General features: G+C 53.5%; 1 protein-coding gene across 1 annotated transcript in view; it reads right to left on the bottom strand.

Moving 5' to 3' along the window:
• Positions 1–5,242: 5,242 nt before the first annotated feature.
• Positions 5,243–17,086, bottom strand: part of RBPJL (recombination signal binding protein for immunoglobulin kappa J region like) — an 18,817-nt gene continuing 6,973 nt past the window's right edge. Inside the window, exons 3-12 of the mRNA XM_015647886.1 lie at positions 11,202–11,327; positions 9,566–9,636; positions 9,200–9,315; positions 8,203–8,377; positions 7,712–7,849; positions 7,134–7,243; positions 6,905–7,045; positions 6,445–6,600; positions 6,153–6,256; positions 5,243–5,750 (exon numbers count right to left, since the gene is read on the bottom strand). Of these exons, the coding sequence (XP_015503372.1) occupies positions 5,477–5,750; positions 6,153–6,256; positions 6,445–6,600; positions 6,905–7,045; positions 7,134–7,243; positions 7,712–7,849; positions 8,203–8,377; positions 9,200–9,315; positions 9,566–9,636; positions 11,202–11,327 (1,411 nt within the window). The 3' untranslated portion in view covers positions 5,243–5,476. The remainder of the gene's footprint in view (positions 5,751–6,152; positions 6,257–6,444; positions 6,601–6,904; positions 7,046–7,133; positions 7,244–7,711; positions 7,850–8,202; positions 8,378–9,199; positions 9,316–9,565; positions 9,637–11,201; positions 11,328–17,086) is intronic.

Below are 17,086 nucleotides of genomic sequence, written 5' to 3' on the forward strand. Positions count from 1 at the left end.
GGTTCCCACCGCCAAGAGCATCTTTCAGGGCTCTCCCCTGCTGGGTCCAGGCTGCCCGACCGGCCCCCGCTGCGGGTGGGAATTCCTCGGCGGCAGCGGCTTCTGCCACAGGACTGCGGATCTCAGGAATGGTGGTGAATCGTGCTGGATGCGGAGTTTGTCTTTTTTCCTTTCCTTTTTTCCCCCTTTCCCCTCTTCTTCCCCCGTGTTTTATTTCCCCCCCCGCCCCTTCCCGCCCGTGGGGTTTGCCGTGGGCAGGGATGGATACGCGGCCCCATGGATGTCCCCATGGCTCTGTGAAGGTCCGGGCTGCTGGGGGTGTCCCCAATGCCAAAAGCACCTCCTGACCTGCGGCCCTGCCCTTGCTGCCACAGTCGCCCTGCCAGCCCTGGGTAGGGTGGAGGCTTGGGGCATTTTGCCCAGTATTGGAGGGAAAGGACCTGTTTTTTAATCACAGGCTGGTTATTTTGGGGAAGCGGGGGGTGTAGGAGGTGGTCTGGCTGCTCGAGGCACGTGGAAGGGAACAATGGAGCCACTGTGCAGCCAAACGCCCCGGCTCCTGTCAGAAAGGTCCAGCGAGGGGTTTTCAGCACGTTTCTATTCCGCTGCTCAGGTATAATTACACCGGGGAACAAAGAGCCCTTCAAACCCACCCGCTCCCCCAGCACAGCCCGGGGCTGTGGGCACACACATGTGCTGGATCTCGGTGGGGTGCGAGGGGACAGTGACCACGCACACCCAAAAACAGCACAGCAGGGCTGGTGACCCTGGGCAGGGGCTTGGGAACAAACCCTGGGTGCATCCCCAGCTTCCCTGGGAGCCACAGCTGAGGTGGGGAGGCTCCTCTCCCACAGCCACACTCCTGGTGAGCACCCCAAGGCAGAAAACAAAAAGCAAATCTCACCCTACCTCTTGGCACCCATCCTGCTCTTGCTGTTCTTTTAGACATTTGCTGGAGTGGGTTTATGAAGTGCCTTTCCTTCTCCCTCTGGCCAAGTCTGCTGCAGAGGTGAGGGCCACCAGTGGGACAACTGGGGCTTCACCCCTAAGCTGTCCCTGCCCAAACCAGCCAGGGCAGGTTTCATTTAGCAGGATATGGGGCACAGGGGCTCTGGCAGCACCACCATGCAGCTGGGTGCCAGTTTGCTGCATGTACTGCATCCTGCCTGCTCCTCACAGTGCTCTGGGAAAAGACATGCCAAGGTCCTGCCAAGCCCCACAGCCCTGGTATGAGCACCCAGGGGTGCTGCTGAGCTCCTCAACTGGCACCTCCACTGATCCCAAATCCCTGGCTTCAGGGGGAGGGAGCTGTGTCCAGTCCTTTCCTTCTCAGTGCTGATCTGTTACTGCCTGCCTGGTCTGCACCCTAATTACTGCAGCAGTGCGTGGAAACCAGGGCCGTGCTTTTCAAGCCCGGTTGTTTATTTAAGCTGTTTAAAAAGCTACTTTCCTTCCCTAGAATCCTGAGAAAATGATCCATGTGTTTCTTTTGAGAACAGGATGAAGGGAGATTGCCAGGGCCCTCCATCCGGCCCCCGCTCACTGGATCCCCAAAGCCCCCAGCAGGGCTGTGGCGTGGGGCTGACCACAGGGAGCCGTGTCCAGCGCTGACCCCACACCCCTAATCAGGCCATCAAGCCCCAGCTTCAGCCTTGGGACAGTCACCCAGCCCTGTGGGATACTGCTGGTCCCTGGGCATGGTCCTTCCCTGAGTTGCAGGCAGTCCAGAGCTTGACAGGAATGAGCTTGTTTTCAGCTTGCTTTTAGGGAAAAAAAAATCCACTGACAAAAAGGAAGCCTAATTTTCCACAGGCTTTTTGGCTGCATGGGCAGGGCTGAGTGCCCAGGGCTGTGGGCACAGAAGCGTGGCAGTCTCTGCCCCTGGACTGCCCATCCCTGGCCTGGGGCTAATAACACCCACTCCTGGCACTGCTGGTGCCATGGGCACCCACGGGTGCCTCGGGCTCACTCTGTCCCTGATGCTATTTGGGTTTATTTCAGAGCCTGGCCAGCAGGGCCACACGCCTGAGCAGTTCCCGATGCGCTTGAAGCCTCTTGAGCAGGTAATTGTAATTCCTCAGCAACCCAGCTTGGCTTATTTTGGCCCCAGCATAGTTTTGCATCCTGAGGCCCAGCTGGGTAATTTATAGCTCTGTCAGAAAAAGGATAAAATCAGCACAGGGTTTCTGGGCACTGTGCAAATCTATGGCCCTGTGTGCTGGGGCCAGGAGTGCCCTTGGTGGGATGCTCAGGGATGTGTGGGTAGGGCTGGGACCAGGCCTGGCAGGGAGAGGGATTTTATGGCTTGTGATGCAGTAACTGGCCCCTTGGCTCAGTCTGGTTGGCTGAGTCCCTTTTGTGCACTGCATCAGCCCTGGGTATCAACACCTTGGGGCAGTTTTCAATAAAAGGTTTTTGCCCACATCCCCTGTTCCTGAGGGCCAGGGTTACAGACATTTCCACTGAATGCTGTGGGCCATGGGCAACACTTAACCTGCTGTATGATTTGGGGCAAAATGCAGCTCAGTGGCTGTTTAAAAAACAGCCAAACTCTTTGATTTGGACAGAAGATGTGCCCTGGAGATGGCCTGAGGTGCCCAGCGTGGGCAGGCACTGTGGTCTCTGGGCTGGGCTGGCTTCACTAGATGGCAGCAGCTTCTTCCAAACGGGCAGCACAGTGACACAGCCCAGGCTGGGAGGGAGACAGACCCGAAACCGGCTTCGTGCTCCTCTGGGGTATTGTGTCATGGCAGGAAAGCCAGGGTTTCATTTCCTTCTTGATGTTTTTGAAGGAAACGCTCTCTCCTGGGACCTGACGTGGCTGCTTGATCCAGCTGCACCCTGGATACCGGGAACAGGGGATCCCCGTTGCCTTCAAGCCTCACCATCACCTGGAGATGCTCGTGTGACACCACATTTTACACATGAATTATCCCCTAAAGCATCCGATGCTTTTCCTAAATCCCCAGCTCTTGTAGCGGTGTGAGGGTTTTTATCACGCTCGATTTTAAAATATACATTTTATATGTCCCTGGCTTCCTGGGGGCCCCGGAGGAGCTGCAGGCAGAGCTGAGGAGCACAGAGCAGAGCTGTCAGACGGGCTGTCAGTGTTTCCTTCCCGGACACACGCTGGGTTATTGTGGGATCCGGCAGACACAGGCGCTGCTGACTCCAGAGCGAGAACATGCAACTGGCTGCCTGGCGCCTGTCCGAGACATTTGTGTTAATCAGTGATTATGCAAATAAACAGCTCTGCCACGCTCCCAGCCCCGCCGAGCGGCGTGGAGCATATGTTCCTCGTGGCGAGCAAGTGTCGCCTGCAGGAGCTCAAAGCTCCTCCTTCCCAGAGTGGGAGCTGCTGTGAAAAGCAGATTAAAGGCAGCCCGTGGCCGGTGGGGGAAGGCAGGAGCCCCTCGAGGCCCCCCAGACCTCCCCTGCCACCTCTCCCCTTTCCCCATGTGGCTTGAATTACTGCGGCTGTTTGCTTAATCCATCAGCCTTAGGAATGAGCCACTCAGTGCTTTCTTGGCTCCCCATCCTGCAAAGTGCTGTAAACATAACAAGGCGGGCTTGTTCCAAGGTCCTGAAGTCAATAAGCATCCTCTTGCCCTTTGGGCCTGGGTTGGTGCTAAATGTAACCCAGGGTGCTTTCCATTCATAAAATGTGAATTATGGCCTGGCCTCTGAGGGAGGGTGGAGGAGCCTGTGGGCTCCTGATGCAGGCAGCAACCAAAAGGCTTCACCCCATCCTTTCACCACCCTCCAGCTCTTCACTGAGTATATGGGGGAGGAAATGCTTTTGGGGGAAATATGGAGGATCCTCTGTTTGGGCTGATTAAAGTATTTTCTTGCATCTCAGCCTCAGGTGCATCAGGGCTGGGGTGGATTTGCTGGGAGGTGAGTGCAGGGGATGGTAAGTGTGGGCTGATGGCGTGGCCCAAGCAGCAGCAGCAGCGCAGGGGGAGTCCCCACACCTGTGTAAGATACTCAAGTATTTTCCAGAAATGGCAGCTGTAGAGTCTTGTACCACTGCTCCCACCACCTAATGAGCACATTAGGACTTTGCCACCTGCTCAAGGAACTTGCTTTTGAATCCCTTGTGGATCTCCACGTGACCACCCTTCTGTCCTCCACCAGCCCATGGCTATTGGCATGTGCTGTAATATTCTCCCAATTTTTCCACAGCACCTCCAGATGCAGAGATATGTCTGCCAACAGCTTTTTACCCTCAGTGGAGTTCCTGTTTTGGGGAAAAAGCAACCCCATCTCCTGGTGCAGTTTAGGGAGGCACTGTTCCCAGGGAAGCCCTGGAGTAGGATGCTGGGGACCCAAGCTCTTGTGTTCCTGTGCTAGTGAGGGACAGGTACAAGCTGTGGATGGAGGAGGCCAAGACTCCAGGCATGCCTGAGCATCATCCTGCTGGGTGATGAGGCTGTATGTCCTCTGCAGCCCCAAATTCAGCACCCAGAGCCACAGTGTGGCACACAACAAGGCCGAGGATGGACTGCATGCAGGGCAGTGCTGCATCTGAGACATTCCAGATCACAGAAAACACGGAGGTAATCCTGGGGTGCTGCAGGTCATGGGGGGCTGTGCTTCCCCTGCTCTCCTGCCCACTGCCCTGAGGTCAGGGTGGGTTCACTACCACTGTAGTCTGGCTGCTGGGTTATTTCAAAGCCCAGCTCAGGACTGCCAAACCAGAAAGTTTCCAGGTACACCATGGGCCTTTGGATGCCACAGAGATCTAAATAAAGTCTTTTAAGACCCACTCTGCAAAATGCTTGTGTCCAGCTCCAGGAAACCTGGCTGCTTTTTATGGTATCTAAATCAGCAGTTTCCTGCTGATGCCAGCACTGCATTTCTGCGTGTGTCTAATTGTGTAAAACAACAGAACTTGGCAGAGCCACGCCAACTAGGGAGGAGCTGGGTTTCACACTGAAAGTTTTTCTCTCTTTTTCCCTTTTCCTTCTTAAATAACCCCATTTGGGCCTCCAATAAAAAACCAAAACATCTGGTGCTGGGTATTTGGCTGCTGAGAAGCAGCTCCTGCTGAGCTGAAAAGCACAGCAGCGATGCAGGGATTCCTGGTATGGATCAGTAACACTTAAGGTTACATTCAGGCATTATCCCTGTCCCTCCTGGCCTTTGAATATATGGACTGAGGACAATGAGGGAGCTGTGGTGCTCGATGCCAGCACGCAGGTAAATCATGCAAGTCAGTAAAAAGTCAATTGAATCAGTAAAGAGTCCTTCAAGCCTGATTTATTGATGCTCTCATGTGAGATCTCAACAGTGTAAGATGCTGCTGTGAGAAAGAGATGAATCAGTAAATCAAAGGAGCATGGTGGGTGTTGGATGAGTGGGGAGAACCCTTTTGCAGGGCCACCCCAAGCCCTGGATGAGCCCCCCAGCATGGCTCAGGGCTGTACCCCTTCCCAGGCCAGCAGTGAGGCCAAGCCTCTCTCCGCCCAGCCTGCTAGGTTTGCATGAAGAGGTGGAAATTGGTCCTGGTAAACTCCTGGTGGATGCTGTCAAGTAAGTTGTCTGAGTCCTGGGGAACATCTGAGAGGACCTGCTGCCCTGGGATGCAGCTCTGCTCTGGGGTGTAGGTAAACGTGAAGGAGCTGGAGTAGATGAGGCCATCGTCCCTGATCAGCAGGAGCGGGACCGTGATGGGATATCGCAGCCACCTCCAGTCACTGCCGAAGGCAGAGACATCAGGGACGACACACACAAGGGACTTGGGGCTCCTGGCAACAGTGCAGGAGAGGAAAATGTGCATTAATGGAGGAAGGTCCTATGCAGGAGCAGCCAGCAGAGAGTGACTGTGCTTCTCCATCCTGGAGCTCAGTGTGAAGCCTCCAGCCAGCTTCCTCTCTCCTCCCAGTCTTTCAGTCCTCTCTGCCAGGGTTGCTTGGCTGTTCCCTGAAATCCCTGTTGTCCCCCACCCATGGCTATCCCCAGATTGCAGCCAGGGCAGAGAGCAGGCAGCAGACTCATCCCTGTCTCTGCTTGCAGTGCTCCTGCAGGATAGGCAGTGCAAGTGTCCCTGTCCCCAAGGTCTGCAGCCACATCCCTCCCAGATCTGCTCTGTTCAGCCCACACCTGGCTGCTGTTCCCTGCCTTCTGCCCAGCTCCCTTATCCATGTTACCTGTACATTGTCTCTGCTTCCACATCTCCAAACCAGACCTTGAGGCGTGCATGGAAATACTCGCCCTGCACCTCCAGCATGGCCACGTCCCCGCCGCCCGTGAGCTGTGACGGGCAGAGAGTGTGGCAGGGATATGTGACACAGTGAGCCAGACTCCTTCTCCCACAGGATGCTCTGCCTGTCCATCTCATTCCCACAGCATCCCAAAATGGGGAGATGCCACAGGGGCACAAGGCTCAGGAGCAGGAGGCACGAGGCAGGCAGGTGACACAGAGCCCATGGCTGTGCCTACCTGCAGGGCAGCGATGAGCGGAACCGGGCTGACGGGCTCACGGACACAGGCCAGGCTCTCACTGAAGGTGTATTCCACAGTCTCTGTGCTGATGATGGTCCAGCACGAGCCGTCGTTCAGCAGCTCCCGGTTGGCTTCCTTTGGGCAGGGAGATGCCTGTGGAGAGTGTCAGAGCTCCAAACACACCGCAGTGGAGATGGTGGGGAATGGGGCTGGGATGCCTGGCTTCTGCCCTCAGTGTCTTGGTTCCAGAAAGTGACTGCTTTGCTCATGGAGAAATGGGGATAATTATTCCTTTACAAAGACCTCATTTTCAGTGTCCCCACCAAAGCTTTGCCATGATTCTGGCCTTAGTTTGGATGCAAGACCCCTCCCAGTGACACGTTCCCCAGCCTGACGCAACATGGGACTTTGAAGAGATGACAGCAAGGGCTCCTCACCTGCTCCTGCACTGCCATACCTGGAACTGGATCACTTTGTCTGTGGAGAGACACAGGTACATGCGGTCGCTGCCTTGGAACTGGAAGGCACACTTGTGGAGCTGGGAGATGGGCTCATCCACGTCCAGCATGGCGTACTGCTTCATCACCTTCCGGATGATCTGTGGGCGGCAGCATCCCCGGCATGGCACCGCCGCTCGGAGCCGTGGAGCCGCTCTGCGTGCCTGCAGCCGCGGGGATGGAGCTTACCAGGGGCGGCAGGGTGACGCCGGTGGCCGTGCAGACCAGCTGGACCACGGAGCCGTAGCGGATGTACCCTTCCCGCAGAGGGAACTCGCTCCGGCTGCAGCGCTCGTCCGCTGGCCGGGAAGGAGAGAGGCAGAGTCACGGCCCGGGGAGCAGGTTAACCTTGCCAGGCACAGGTGTGGCCGTGCTCCCGCTGCATTCTTGCTGATTTCTCTGCTTTGCCTGTGCTCGCTGCATGGAGAGGCCACCATTCCCTGGGAGCCCAGCAGGGGAGAGCAGGGCAGGGATGCGGTACCTTGCAGGGACACTGCTGGAAGCAGTGTGGGCAGGAATATTGCTGGGCAGTCACTTGCTTGGATTTGTGAACCTCCAGACCAGTACAGCTCTTGCTGCCCTGATCACTGCCCCGTGCCCTCAAAGCCAGCGGGAAACACCCAGGGACACACCAGGAATGCCGGTCAGAGGTGAGACTGAGCCGGATTCCTGCATTCCCACACCTTTTGCCCCCAAGAAGGAGAGCCATGGCTGGAGGCAGGCAACCCTGGGCATGGTGGCATCAGTGTCCCCCAAAGGGTCCTTACCCAGGTGGAGGGTGAAGGCTGCCCACTGCTTGGCGCTGGCAATGAAGGCTCCCCCCTCCACGGACAGGTACCGGGTGCTGACAGTCTGGGAGCGCAGACGGTTGAAGAGGGACACTTTGGAGCCTGAGGAGATGCAGACTGTGGGGAGAGGCAGCTGGGTTAGTGCGTGCCAGGACTGAATGATGGCTCTGTCAAGCCCAGCGAGGACAATCTCTGGTTCCTGGGGTACCCACCCTGGCAGCAGCCAACACCCTCCCCGCTGCCTTCCTCTCTGCGTGAGCAGTGTGGTGTGCCACACTGGCATCGGCACATACACCTCATGGTGGGTCATTTGGAAATGAGACATCACTGTGTCACATACATCCTCTTTTGGGAGTTCCCACAGGCTTTGGGTCCAGCCTGGACCACTCCAGAGCCAAGCTGTGAGCAGAGAGCATCCCATCCTGGGCTGGCACCCACCTCCCTGCCCACAGAGCCATTCGTGTACTCACGGTCCGTGTTCTTCAGTGACTGCTTCTTCTGCGAGGGCTTGGAGATGACCTTGATGAGTTTGCTGTGGAAGGTGCCGATCTCCTGCCCGTTGCTGAAGAAGAGCTTCAGGACCAGGCGGAAATGCTTGCGCTTGTCCGTGTCCGAGATGTACAGGGCCTTGGCACAGCTGAACCCCTGCCAAGGGCACAGAGGGGCTGCCAGCAGCTCCAGCCCAGCCCCACCAGCCATGCTCACCCTCCTCACCACCCCACGAGGATATAATAGCTCCCTTTCAACGAGCCCCAGGTTCATTTAAAGGGAGAAATGACCAGAGATGTTATTACAGGTGGAATGAAGAGCTGGGGATCGGCAGAGGCTTTATTTACACTGGGGGTAGAGTATTCCTTATGGAAATGAATGTTCATGTGTGATTTATCCCACATAACATGAGAAATCACCCTGGGTTTATGGTTTCCCTCATCCTGGCCGATGTGCTGTGCCTTAGCGGACAAAGGCTCTTTCTGTGAGGTTCCTGGCCTGCCTCAGACCCCGTGCTCTTCAGGGACCCCAGATAATGCTGTTTCTCCTTTTTTCCCCCTCCAATCAAAAGATGCCAGAGCTCTGCTGAAGCTTTTGAACTTTGGGATCAACAGCATCTCTTTTTTTAGCTGTTTATCTGCAAATGAGGGACGAGACTTTCATTTTGTGACAAGCAGCAGTGCTGCTCATCAGGACAAAGAGCCAGGGCTCAGGGAGCTGTGCAGATTTCAGCAGCCACAGGGCTTTTGACCTGAAAAGGTGGTTCCAGAGAAAATGGGGATCTTTGGGCTGCCTGGATTGCTGCTCATGCCACAAAGGGCTGGCAGAGTGGGAGTGGGGAGTTATGACTAGGAAGAAAGAACTGTGACATCTCGAGAATGGGGAGGGTGTGACATCCCAGGGTGTGGGGTGATGCTGGTGACAGCCCAGCCCCTGCAAGAGGGGGATCCCCCAGCCCCAGGGTGCCAAGGGCTTTACCTTCGCATCTGGCTGCTCCTCAAAGCTGAGCTTCTGGGTCTCCATCAGGCTGCTGCCCATGCTGTCCAGCCCCATGTACCCACACACCCGAAATCCAGCCTCTCCCAGGTCCCTGGCTGGAAGAGACAAGGAGAAGCACCTTCCAGACCTCTGCACAGGCTCAGCTTTGCCAGGAGTGGAGCATGGCCAAGCTCCAGCCCTCCCTGGGTCTGGATTTCAGGGGGCTCAAGCTCGAGCAGGAAAGGAGTTTGGGGGCCCAAACCCAACATAAACAGACTCACTGCTCCCTTTGCAGAGGCAGAGGGCAGCTCTCCATGGTGCAGGAAGAGAGGGAGGAGAGGTCCAGGGCTGCTGCCCAGTGCTCACCTTTTATCTGCTCCTGCTTTAACTTCCATCCTGGCCCACTCAGGTAAACACAAGGTGGGGGGCAGAAAAACCTGCAGAGACAAGAGGGCATTTTCTCACTGCCCTTCAGCACCCTGGAAAGGTGCTTGGGACTGGCTGGATGTCTGTGCTGAGAGCAGAGACCTTCACTGAGGATCACCAGCACTGGGGGCAGCCCCACACCCCGGGAGGAACATGGAGCTGGGCGAGGGGCTGGGAGCCTCTGCCCTGCACAGCCTCCAGTGCCTGGTTCCAGCCTCAACAGCTGCCACATCTGGTGGTGCTGCTGGTGGCCATGGTCCCACCAGTGACAGGATGGCCCTCTGGTGCAAGGGACCCTGGCACCTGCAGCTCCAGCTCCACCGAAGACAGGGAGCGATCAGACCCTGCCTCTGTCTGACTGCCATGTGGGAGTTTCAGCAGGCTGGGAACAGAGTTTGCATTCACAATCAGTTTTGGAGCCCAGTGCAAATAAATCCATAGCCAGGAGTTTGGAAGCCCATTTTCCTGTGTTTTATTTGGGTTTCCACTGTCTTTGAGCTTGTGTGAATGGTGTAAATTCATCCTCTATTGATACTGGGTAAAGCACTAGCAGAGAAATCACCAGTGCAGGGGGTTGGGTATTTTGGAGCCCTAAAGTTCTGGATACAGGTTTACTTAAACAACTCATCCACAGCACAGGCCCCTGGCTCACACTGTTAAGGAAAATGGCAGCAGTACCTTCAAACTTTAACCTGGGAGCTCTGTGCAGGTTTTCTCTCCCTTTTCAGACCTGGCATCTGATTTTCACACTCATCCCTTGCATGGGGCCAGGAGCAGAGGAAAGAGGCAGTAATGAGGCTCCCTCCTGGCTGGAAGATTCTGTCCTGAAATAACTTTTTTACCTGTGGACCAGCAGCCCCTGGCAGGAGATTGGATGTGGTGGGAACTTTGTAGGCACAGCCAGCCCATCCCAGAGCTGTCTCCTGGGTTTGCTGGGGTCTGGGTGGTTACACCTTGGAGGCTGAGCTGGTCACCTCATAGCTATTCCATACTCAGTAATAACGGAGGAGTATTTATATCACAAGGATTAATGGAGGATTAATTACATTGCAGTGCCGCAGTCTGACATCACTGCCAGGGAGTGGCAATTTTGGAGATTCAAGCCAGAACCTCAAGGTGTTTTTGCAGTGTGGGAAGGATTTTCAAAAATAGCAGCTTTTTGGAGACCATTGGTGTTGAAGGAAGCACCCCAGTCCCTGCTGTGGCCATGCAGATTTTAAGACAAGGGTTAGAGGACAGTTGGAACACTAGCCTTTCCTTTCTGGGGGGTGAGATTTGAATAGAGTCTTGACTTCTTTTACTTCATCTTTCTTTCCTGCTCCACAGAAAGAACCTAACCACTGTGAATGTCTAACTGGGCTGGATGCAGGTTGGAGCTAATACTTTTCTCGTGTTATTGAACTAATGGAGACTAAATGATGGCTTTGGACACAAAGACATCATGAGTGAATGCAGAGAGGACATGTCAAATGATTTGCTTAGCAGCTTAGATCAGCGAAATCCAGCAAGGCTGAAATCAAGCCTTAGGTAGCTGGGTTTAGAAGTGGCTGTCAGGGAAGCTGGAATTATCTCCCACCTTTTTTCATTGCCATAGGACTTCTGTGCGACTTTGGCGTGCAGGATCAGCACGGTCTGGTTTGCTGGCAGCTGCAGGTACCTCCGCACGCTGTCCTGGAGCAGGCTGGCTTGGTACGGGTTGGATCTACAACAAGACAGAATTTCCCTGGCACTGTGGCACCAGAGCCAGCTCCCTCCATGTCTGGGCTGATGGGGTGGGGAGGGTGGAAAGGCTTTCCCATCAGAAAGCACTGCAGCTCAGCTGCTCTAAGAATGGGGCTGGCATTGAAAAATAGAAAGTTTGGATAATGGAATAACTGCTCCATCAGTTTGCCACTGAACACATACAGGGCATTTCTAAGATTTCCTGTCCCATGCGATGGTGGCTGTGCTCTAACTGATTATTAATCTGTTTTTCCACCTGATGTACTTGTTGCTGTATGGCTTTTGGGTGGGTTGGGAAGCGATGCTGCTGAGCTGTGAGTGCAGCTGGGGAGCTGCCGTGTGAGGTGGAGCCACTTGTTGGCTTTGGCAAGGGGTGTTGGGTGAAAATAGCTGCATTTTTCTCTGAGACCTAAGAAGTAGGTGGTTCTGCTGATTGTTTCTGCTCTATTAACTAGAAGGAGTTCCCAAGCACCTGGCATTCAACTCTGCTAGCTTGGTAGGTTGGGTGTTAACCAGCTGGAGAGAGGTGAGATGGGTCCAAGATGCCCTGCTCTGCCACCTGGGACATGTGTGCAAGGACTGGGGAGTGCAAGGACTGGGGAGTGCAAGGGGGGACAGCTCTGGGACGTTCTGTGGTGCTGGCTTGCCTTCAGAGGAGGTGAGACCACTCGCTGAACAACACCAGTTCCTGCCCTGCTGAAAGCCCCTAAACCCCCCGAGTTTGGGACAGGAGCATTCCCTGAGTTTGGGATATTTGACTGGATAAGATGAAACCAGAGGAGAAGGAGGAGGAGATGGCTGTGTAGGAGTCTCTCCTTGGCACATCTGTCAATGTGGCCACTGGGAACATCAGTCCTACCAAGGGGACCCAGCCTGGCTGGTGATGAGTCTCCTGTCAGAGACAGAGGTAAAGCAGCATACAGAGAAAGCTGTGGAGCCCCAGCCCCAGTGGAAAATACATCACAGAGTAACTGTGAGAGAGCATCTGGTGTCTGTGGGCAGCACTGGGGGTGGCTCAGAGGAGAAGGGGTGACAGTTGGGACATCAGCTACAGGCACCCAATTGGAACTTGCAAGAGGGGTGCAGGGGAGCATTCCCATTAAACGCAGTCTCTCTTCCTCTTAAATGGACTAGAAAAGGAGAAAAGTTGAGAGCATAAATGATCAGATGTGTGAGGAGAGGTCAGTCTGGTCCTGCCATCTCCCCAAGGCAGGCTCCTCTGGGCTCAGAAGCCAGAGCAAGCTCCCAGCGAAAGAAGCTGCAAGCATTCATCCCAAGAAACCTTCTAGAGGAGTTTGCCTGCCAACTCTTCTTCCAGTGCAATTGAAAAGCTTTGACCCTTACAGCTTTTAGCACCCATGTTGCAATTCACTTTAAACACATACCACTTCAGTTCCAGCTTTCCCAGCTTTGGATGGAGCTGATGCTCTCCTGTTGTATGAGGAATAAAAACACATATCCCATAGAGGCAAATATTTACCCAGTGTCTTCTCTGAGCAGTGCCATGGGGACCTGACACTTTGCACTGCATGGATGTGCTCTGTTTGTTTACTAGAGGGGCAATATCGTCTCCTGCCCTTCTTGTTCCCAGTTCTTTATCCCAGATGTGTTAACTGGATCACTGGTAAACATAAATCAACAAAGCCCTGCTAGAATCAGATTTACAGCCAGGGACAGTGTCAGTGTCAACCACAGCATTAACTGCTACTCTGTGCCTGGAAAATGAAAGTTTTATGGCCATTCCTGACTGCAGAGCCCAGGCTGCCACCAGGCTCTGCTCTTGTGGCAGCCCCAGAGCTGCTGCCAGCACAGGGCTCTGGGCTCACCCCACAGCACTCATGGAGGCAGGAGGAGCTCCTTTGCCAAGCTGTACCTGTTCCCTCCATCGTGGTGCTGGGAGACTCCTGCTCCAGCTCACTGAAGCTGAGCTTTATCAACCAGCATCCCACCAGTGGCTGCTCCAGGGTGGGTCTCTTAGTCTTGCTGAAAAGTTTCACTCCACTTCTTAGCCAATGAATAGTTTATATCTTTGCACAGCCAAAGACATCCCATAAGAAAGTTATTTAATCTTTTTCCATAATGGCAATCTGCAGCTGTTTCACTCCTCTGCTGCCAAGCAATGGTGTGATTTCAGCTTTGATCCGCCTTTGCTATTTTTCCCTTCATATAAAAGCAGTGTTTGGGAATCTCTCAGCAAAATTCTGGGTTGGTTGTTTTTGGTTTTTTGGTTTTTTTTTGGTTTTTTTTATTTTATTTTATTTTATTCTATTTTATTTTTTTCTTTTTTCAGAACAACTGATTATGATTTGGATAAATGTGGAAATGTATCAAGGAAATTTGCCTGACCCTGGATACTCTTTTACACTAATGCAACACTGTATTAAATGGGTATTGAACCTTGCTGGCTCCTTTCAGGAGCATTTCACCCTCAGTTTGTCAGAGACAGCAGGCACACAGCGGGGAAGAACCAGGCTGGGTGTGTGAATTTTTTCCTGGTGAGTCTCATCGTTCAGTGTGCTGTGTAAAATTAGGAGTATAGCTTCGGGTTCTTGTGTCTCAGCTGCAGAGTCACATGCTCCATCCCTGTTAGTGCCACCAACGCAGTCACCAGTGCCCATCCACATGGCTTGGGGGCTCCTCTGCCATCAACCCCTTGGCAAAGTATGGAACTGCCTGGTACAGAGGCCAGGCAGTGGCAGGGAGTGCTCAGGAGCAAATTGCCTAAACCTGTGGATTAAGACATGTGCTGACAGCGTGGGCAGCAGCAATGCCTGCTCTGCAGAGCCTCCTGCAGCACTGGCTCAGGGCAGGGCCAGGCTTGTGCAGGTATCACTGCTCCCTGCCATCCGTACGTAATTCCAGAGGCACGTGGGTCACTGCCTGGAGCTCATTAAAGAGCCTTCTGGAACAATTACCCACATGCTACCTGAAGTGGGAATGTGCATGCCAAAGGCAGGTAAACAGATGGGAGATCTGCAGATTTGATGTCCAGCTGGAGGAACAGCTACTTAGAAACTTGGCTTTCTTTTCTTTGTCCGTTCTCTGTGGCTCTTGCCTTCCAAATATTGGGGCTAAATCGTGCCAGTGACGCACTTCTGAGCAGTGCTTGCCACTCTGCCCACAGAGACGACCACCCAGCATCCATCATCTGGTTTAAATTTATCTTCAGAGAGTCAAAGGGCTATTGCTAAGGCAGCTCATTATACCCACTTGGCTCCTTCTGGCACCTACAGCCTCCTCAGGGTTACAGGGAATTATTCACTCTTTCTGACATTTATTATATTAAATTATTAAAATGCTTTGGTTGTAGTGCAGTGTTAGTTCAGTGTCATGTTAGCAGCACCACACGGGCTGGGCTCTTACAGCTCTCACTAAAAGCTGCCTTTTCAGAGCCAGAGGTCTTGGCTGGGGCTCGGCTGCTCTCCACACAGTTGGGCATTATGTAGAAGAAGGGAGGGGGAGCGAGGGGGATCCACCACCCTTCTCCTACACTGATTTCTGCAAGCCTTTCCCCTTCCCTGCTCAGCCTGGCACCACTTACCAAGGCTTTTCCTTTGCTTTAGGTCAGGATGTGCCTCAGGAGAGGATGTGAGTACATTTGTGGTGCATCTCTACCCTGGTGCTTGAGGTGGGAGAGAGCCAGGGTACCCCGGGGGATTTGCAAGCCCTGGCTGGGTTGCTGTGCCCTCTCCCATGGGAAATGAAGCAGAAAAGGAGGAGAGCTCTGTGTGCTTCCCACAGGAGACACACAGCTGGACCACCTTGCAAAGGGCTGTTTCATGTGGGCACACAGGGAACCCAGGCAGGCGCCGAGAGGCTTTGGTAGGGTTGGACCCCACAGCCCCGTCGCTGATTTTAGGAGAGCTGATGTTTAACACCACAGCTGAAAATTATCCCTCTCCCTCCCAGCAGCAAGTGTTTAGGGGCATCACTCGGTGCTTTGTCCTGATTCCAGCTGGGGAATGCTGCTCCCTGTGTGGGACATACCCTGCTCCACACATCACCTTCTGTGTGCGCACCCCTGGGCAACCGCAGGAGGAGGAAAAAGCGCTTTACAAGCACTGGGAGAAGCAAACTGCCCTCTGCCCTGCTCCTTTTCAGTTCAATGAGCTTCACCAGCCCAGCCTGCTGAGGAAGGGATCTGATATATTTGGTCCCCTGGGAATGAAAGTACTCTGGAGACCAAAATACAATCCTGGCGGCTATTGTTTAGAAACTGGGTCTTCAAATCACCTCTTTATACAGGAACCGTAACACACAGTAACTGTGTCCCCAAGCACAGGTAGCACTGAATTGAAGTGCAGAGATTTAATTTGCTGCTTTCCCCCCCAAAAAGGAGCTGTGGTTTGCCTTGCTCAGGACACAGCTGCCCTGATGCTTGCTGGGGACTTGCTGCCATAGAGGGCAATTGTGCTTCTCTCAGTTTGGGGAAACCAAACATCCTAATAAAAAATATCCATTTTAGAGGTCTGGGTTATATTTTGTGCAGATCAGGGGAGAAAATGCCTGCACTGCTCTTGGGTATGGACTCAATGCAATGTTTATGCAAAAGGAAAAGCCATTAGAAATCACAGAAATGAGAAGCCTGCAGTTTCTGGCTTCCCTCATTTTTCAATACCTCCTTTAATCCAGACCAACCCAACCCACAGCCCTTGTATATGCATGGGTATTTATAAATCCTGTATTTCCCTCACTGCACACACAAGTGAAATTCAGCCTTTTCTAGGCCTGGGGGATTTATCAACCACACCAAGGGCAAACAGCAGCTGAGAGCAGGAAGCACGAAAAGCCAGTGGCACTGGGCTCTGCAGGGAGCAGGGGCCAGCCAGGGTGGGCACCCCAGCAGCACCAACACCCCCAAAATGCCCAAGTTTGATAAAGCAGTATTGGCACATCTGCTAGAAAATCCAGACAGTGAGGGTGATTTACTGAAGTCTCCTTTCTCTGTTCCTCATGTGCAGAGAGGAAGGGAAGTGCTGTTAAAGTGCCGCAACACAATCCTATAAAGCACTGAAGGAGGTTCCTGCCACCACCAGACTGATCTAGGTGCTGGGAGAGGTGGAGAACCAGGAAGATTCTATTTCAGGGTTTCTAAGAAGCCTCTGCTGATGATCTCCAATGCACATCAATTGACCTTCTTGATGGAAGCTTAACCTGAGACTCTACAGCCCTCCAAGCTCTGGTCTGCAGTTTCCTGGTTCAAACTCACCTCCCCACACTGCAACCACTATCTGATGATGTTCCTAAACTTCCAGGACACTCTAGGTAAAATGGATATTCAGCTTAGGCTCTCCTTGTTCCATGAACTTTTATGTTTATGGGGGTCCCAGGTGCACTCCCCCAGCATGGAAAGAGGCAATAAAAGGGAAGAAAAAAATTTTAAAAATAAATATAAAACAAAGAATAAAAGCAAAAGGAGAAAAAAATAGAAGCAAGAAAAACAGAAAAAGATAAAAAGGAAAAATAAAATAAAGAAAACAAATTTAAAATTAAGAAAGAAAAACAAAGGAAAAAAAAAAAAAGGAAAAATGGAGGAAAATAAAGGAAAAAAGGGGAAATAAAACACTAAAAGCAGCAGGGCCCTCCACGCCGGTGAGCCCACGGCCATCCCGGGCCGCGCACCCTTCGGCGCCGGTTCCACCTGCGCGCAGCTCCCGCGGGGACCCGCACGGCGGGGGCGGGAGGGACCCCCGAGTCCGCCCCGCCGGCACAGGCGGCGGGACCCCCCCGCTGCCAGCG

Source organism: Parus major, chromosome 20, assembly GCF_001522545.3.
Source record: "Parus major isolate Abel chromosome 20, Parus_major1.1, whole genome shotgun sequence".
NCBI classification, from domain to species: Eukaryota; Metazoa; Chordata; class Aves; order Passeriformes; family Paridae; genus Parus; species Parus major.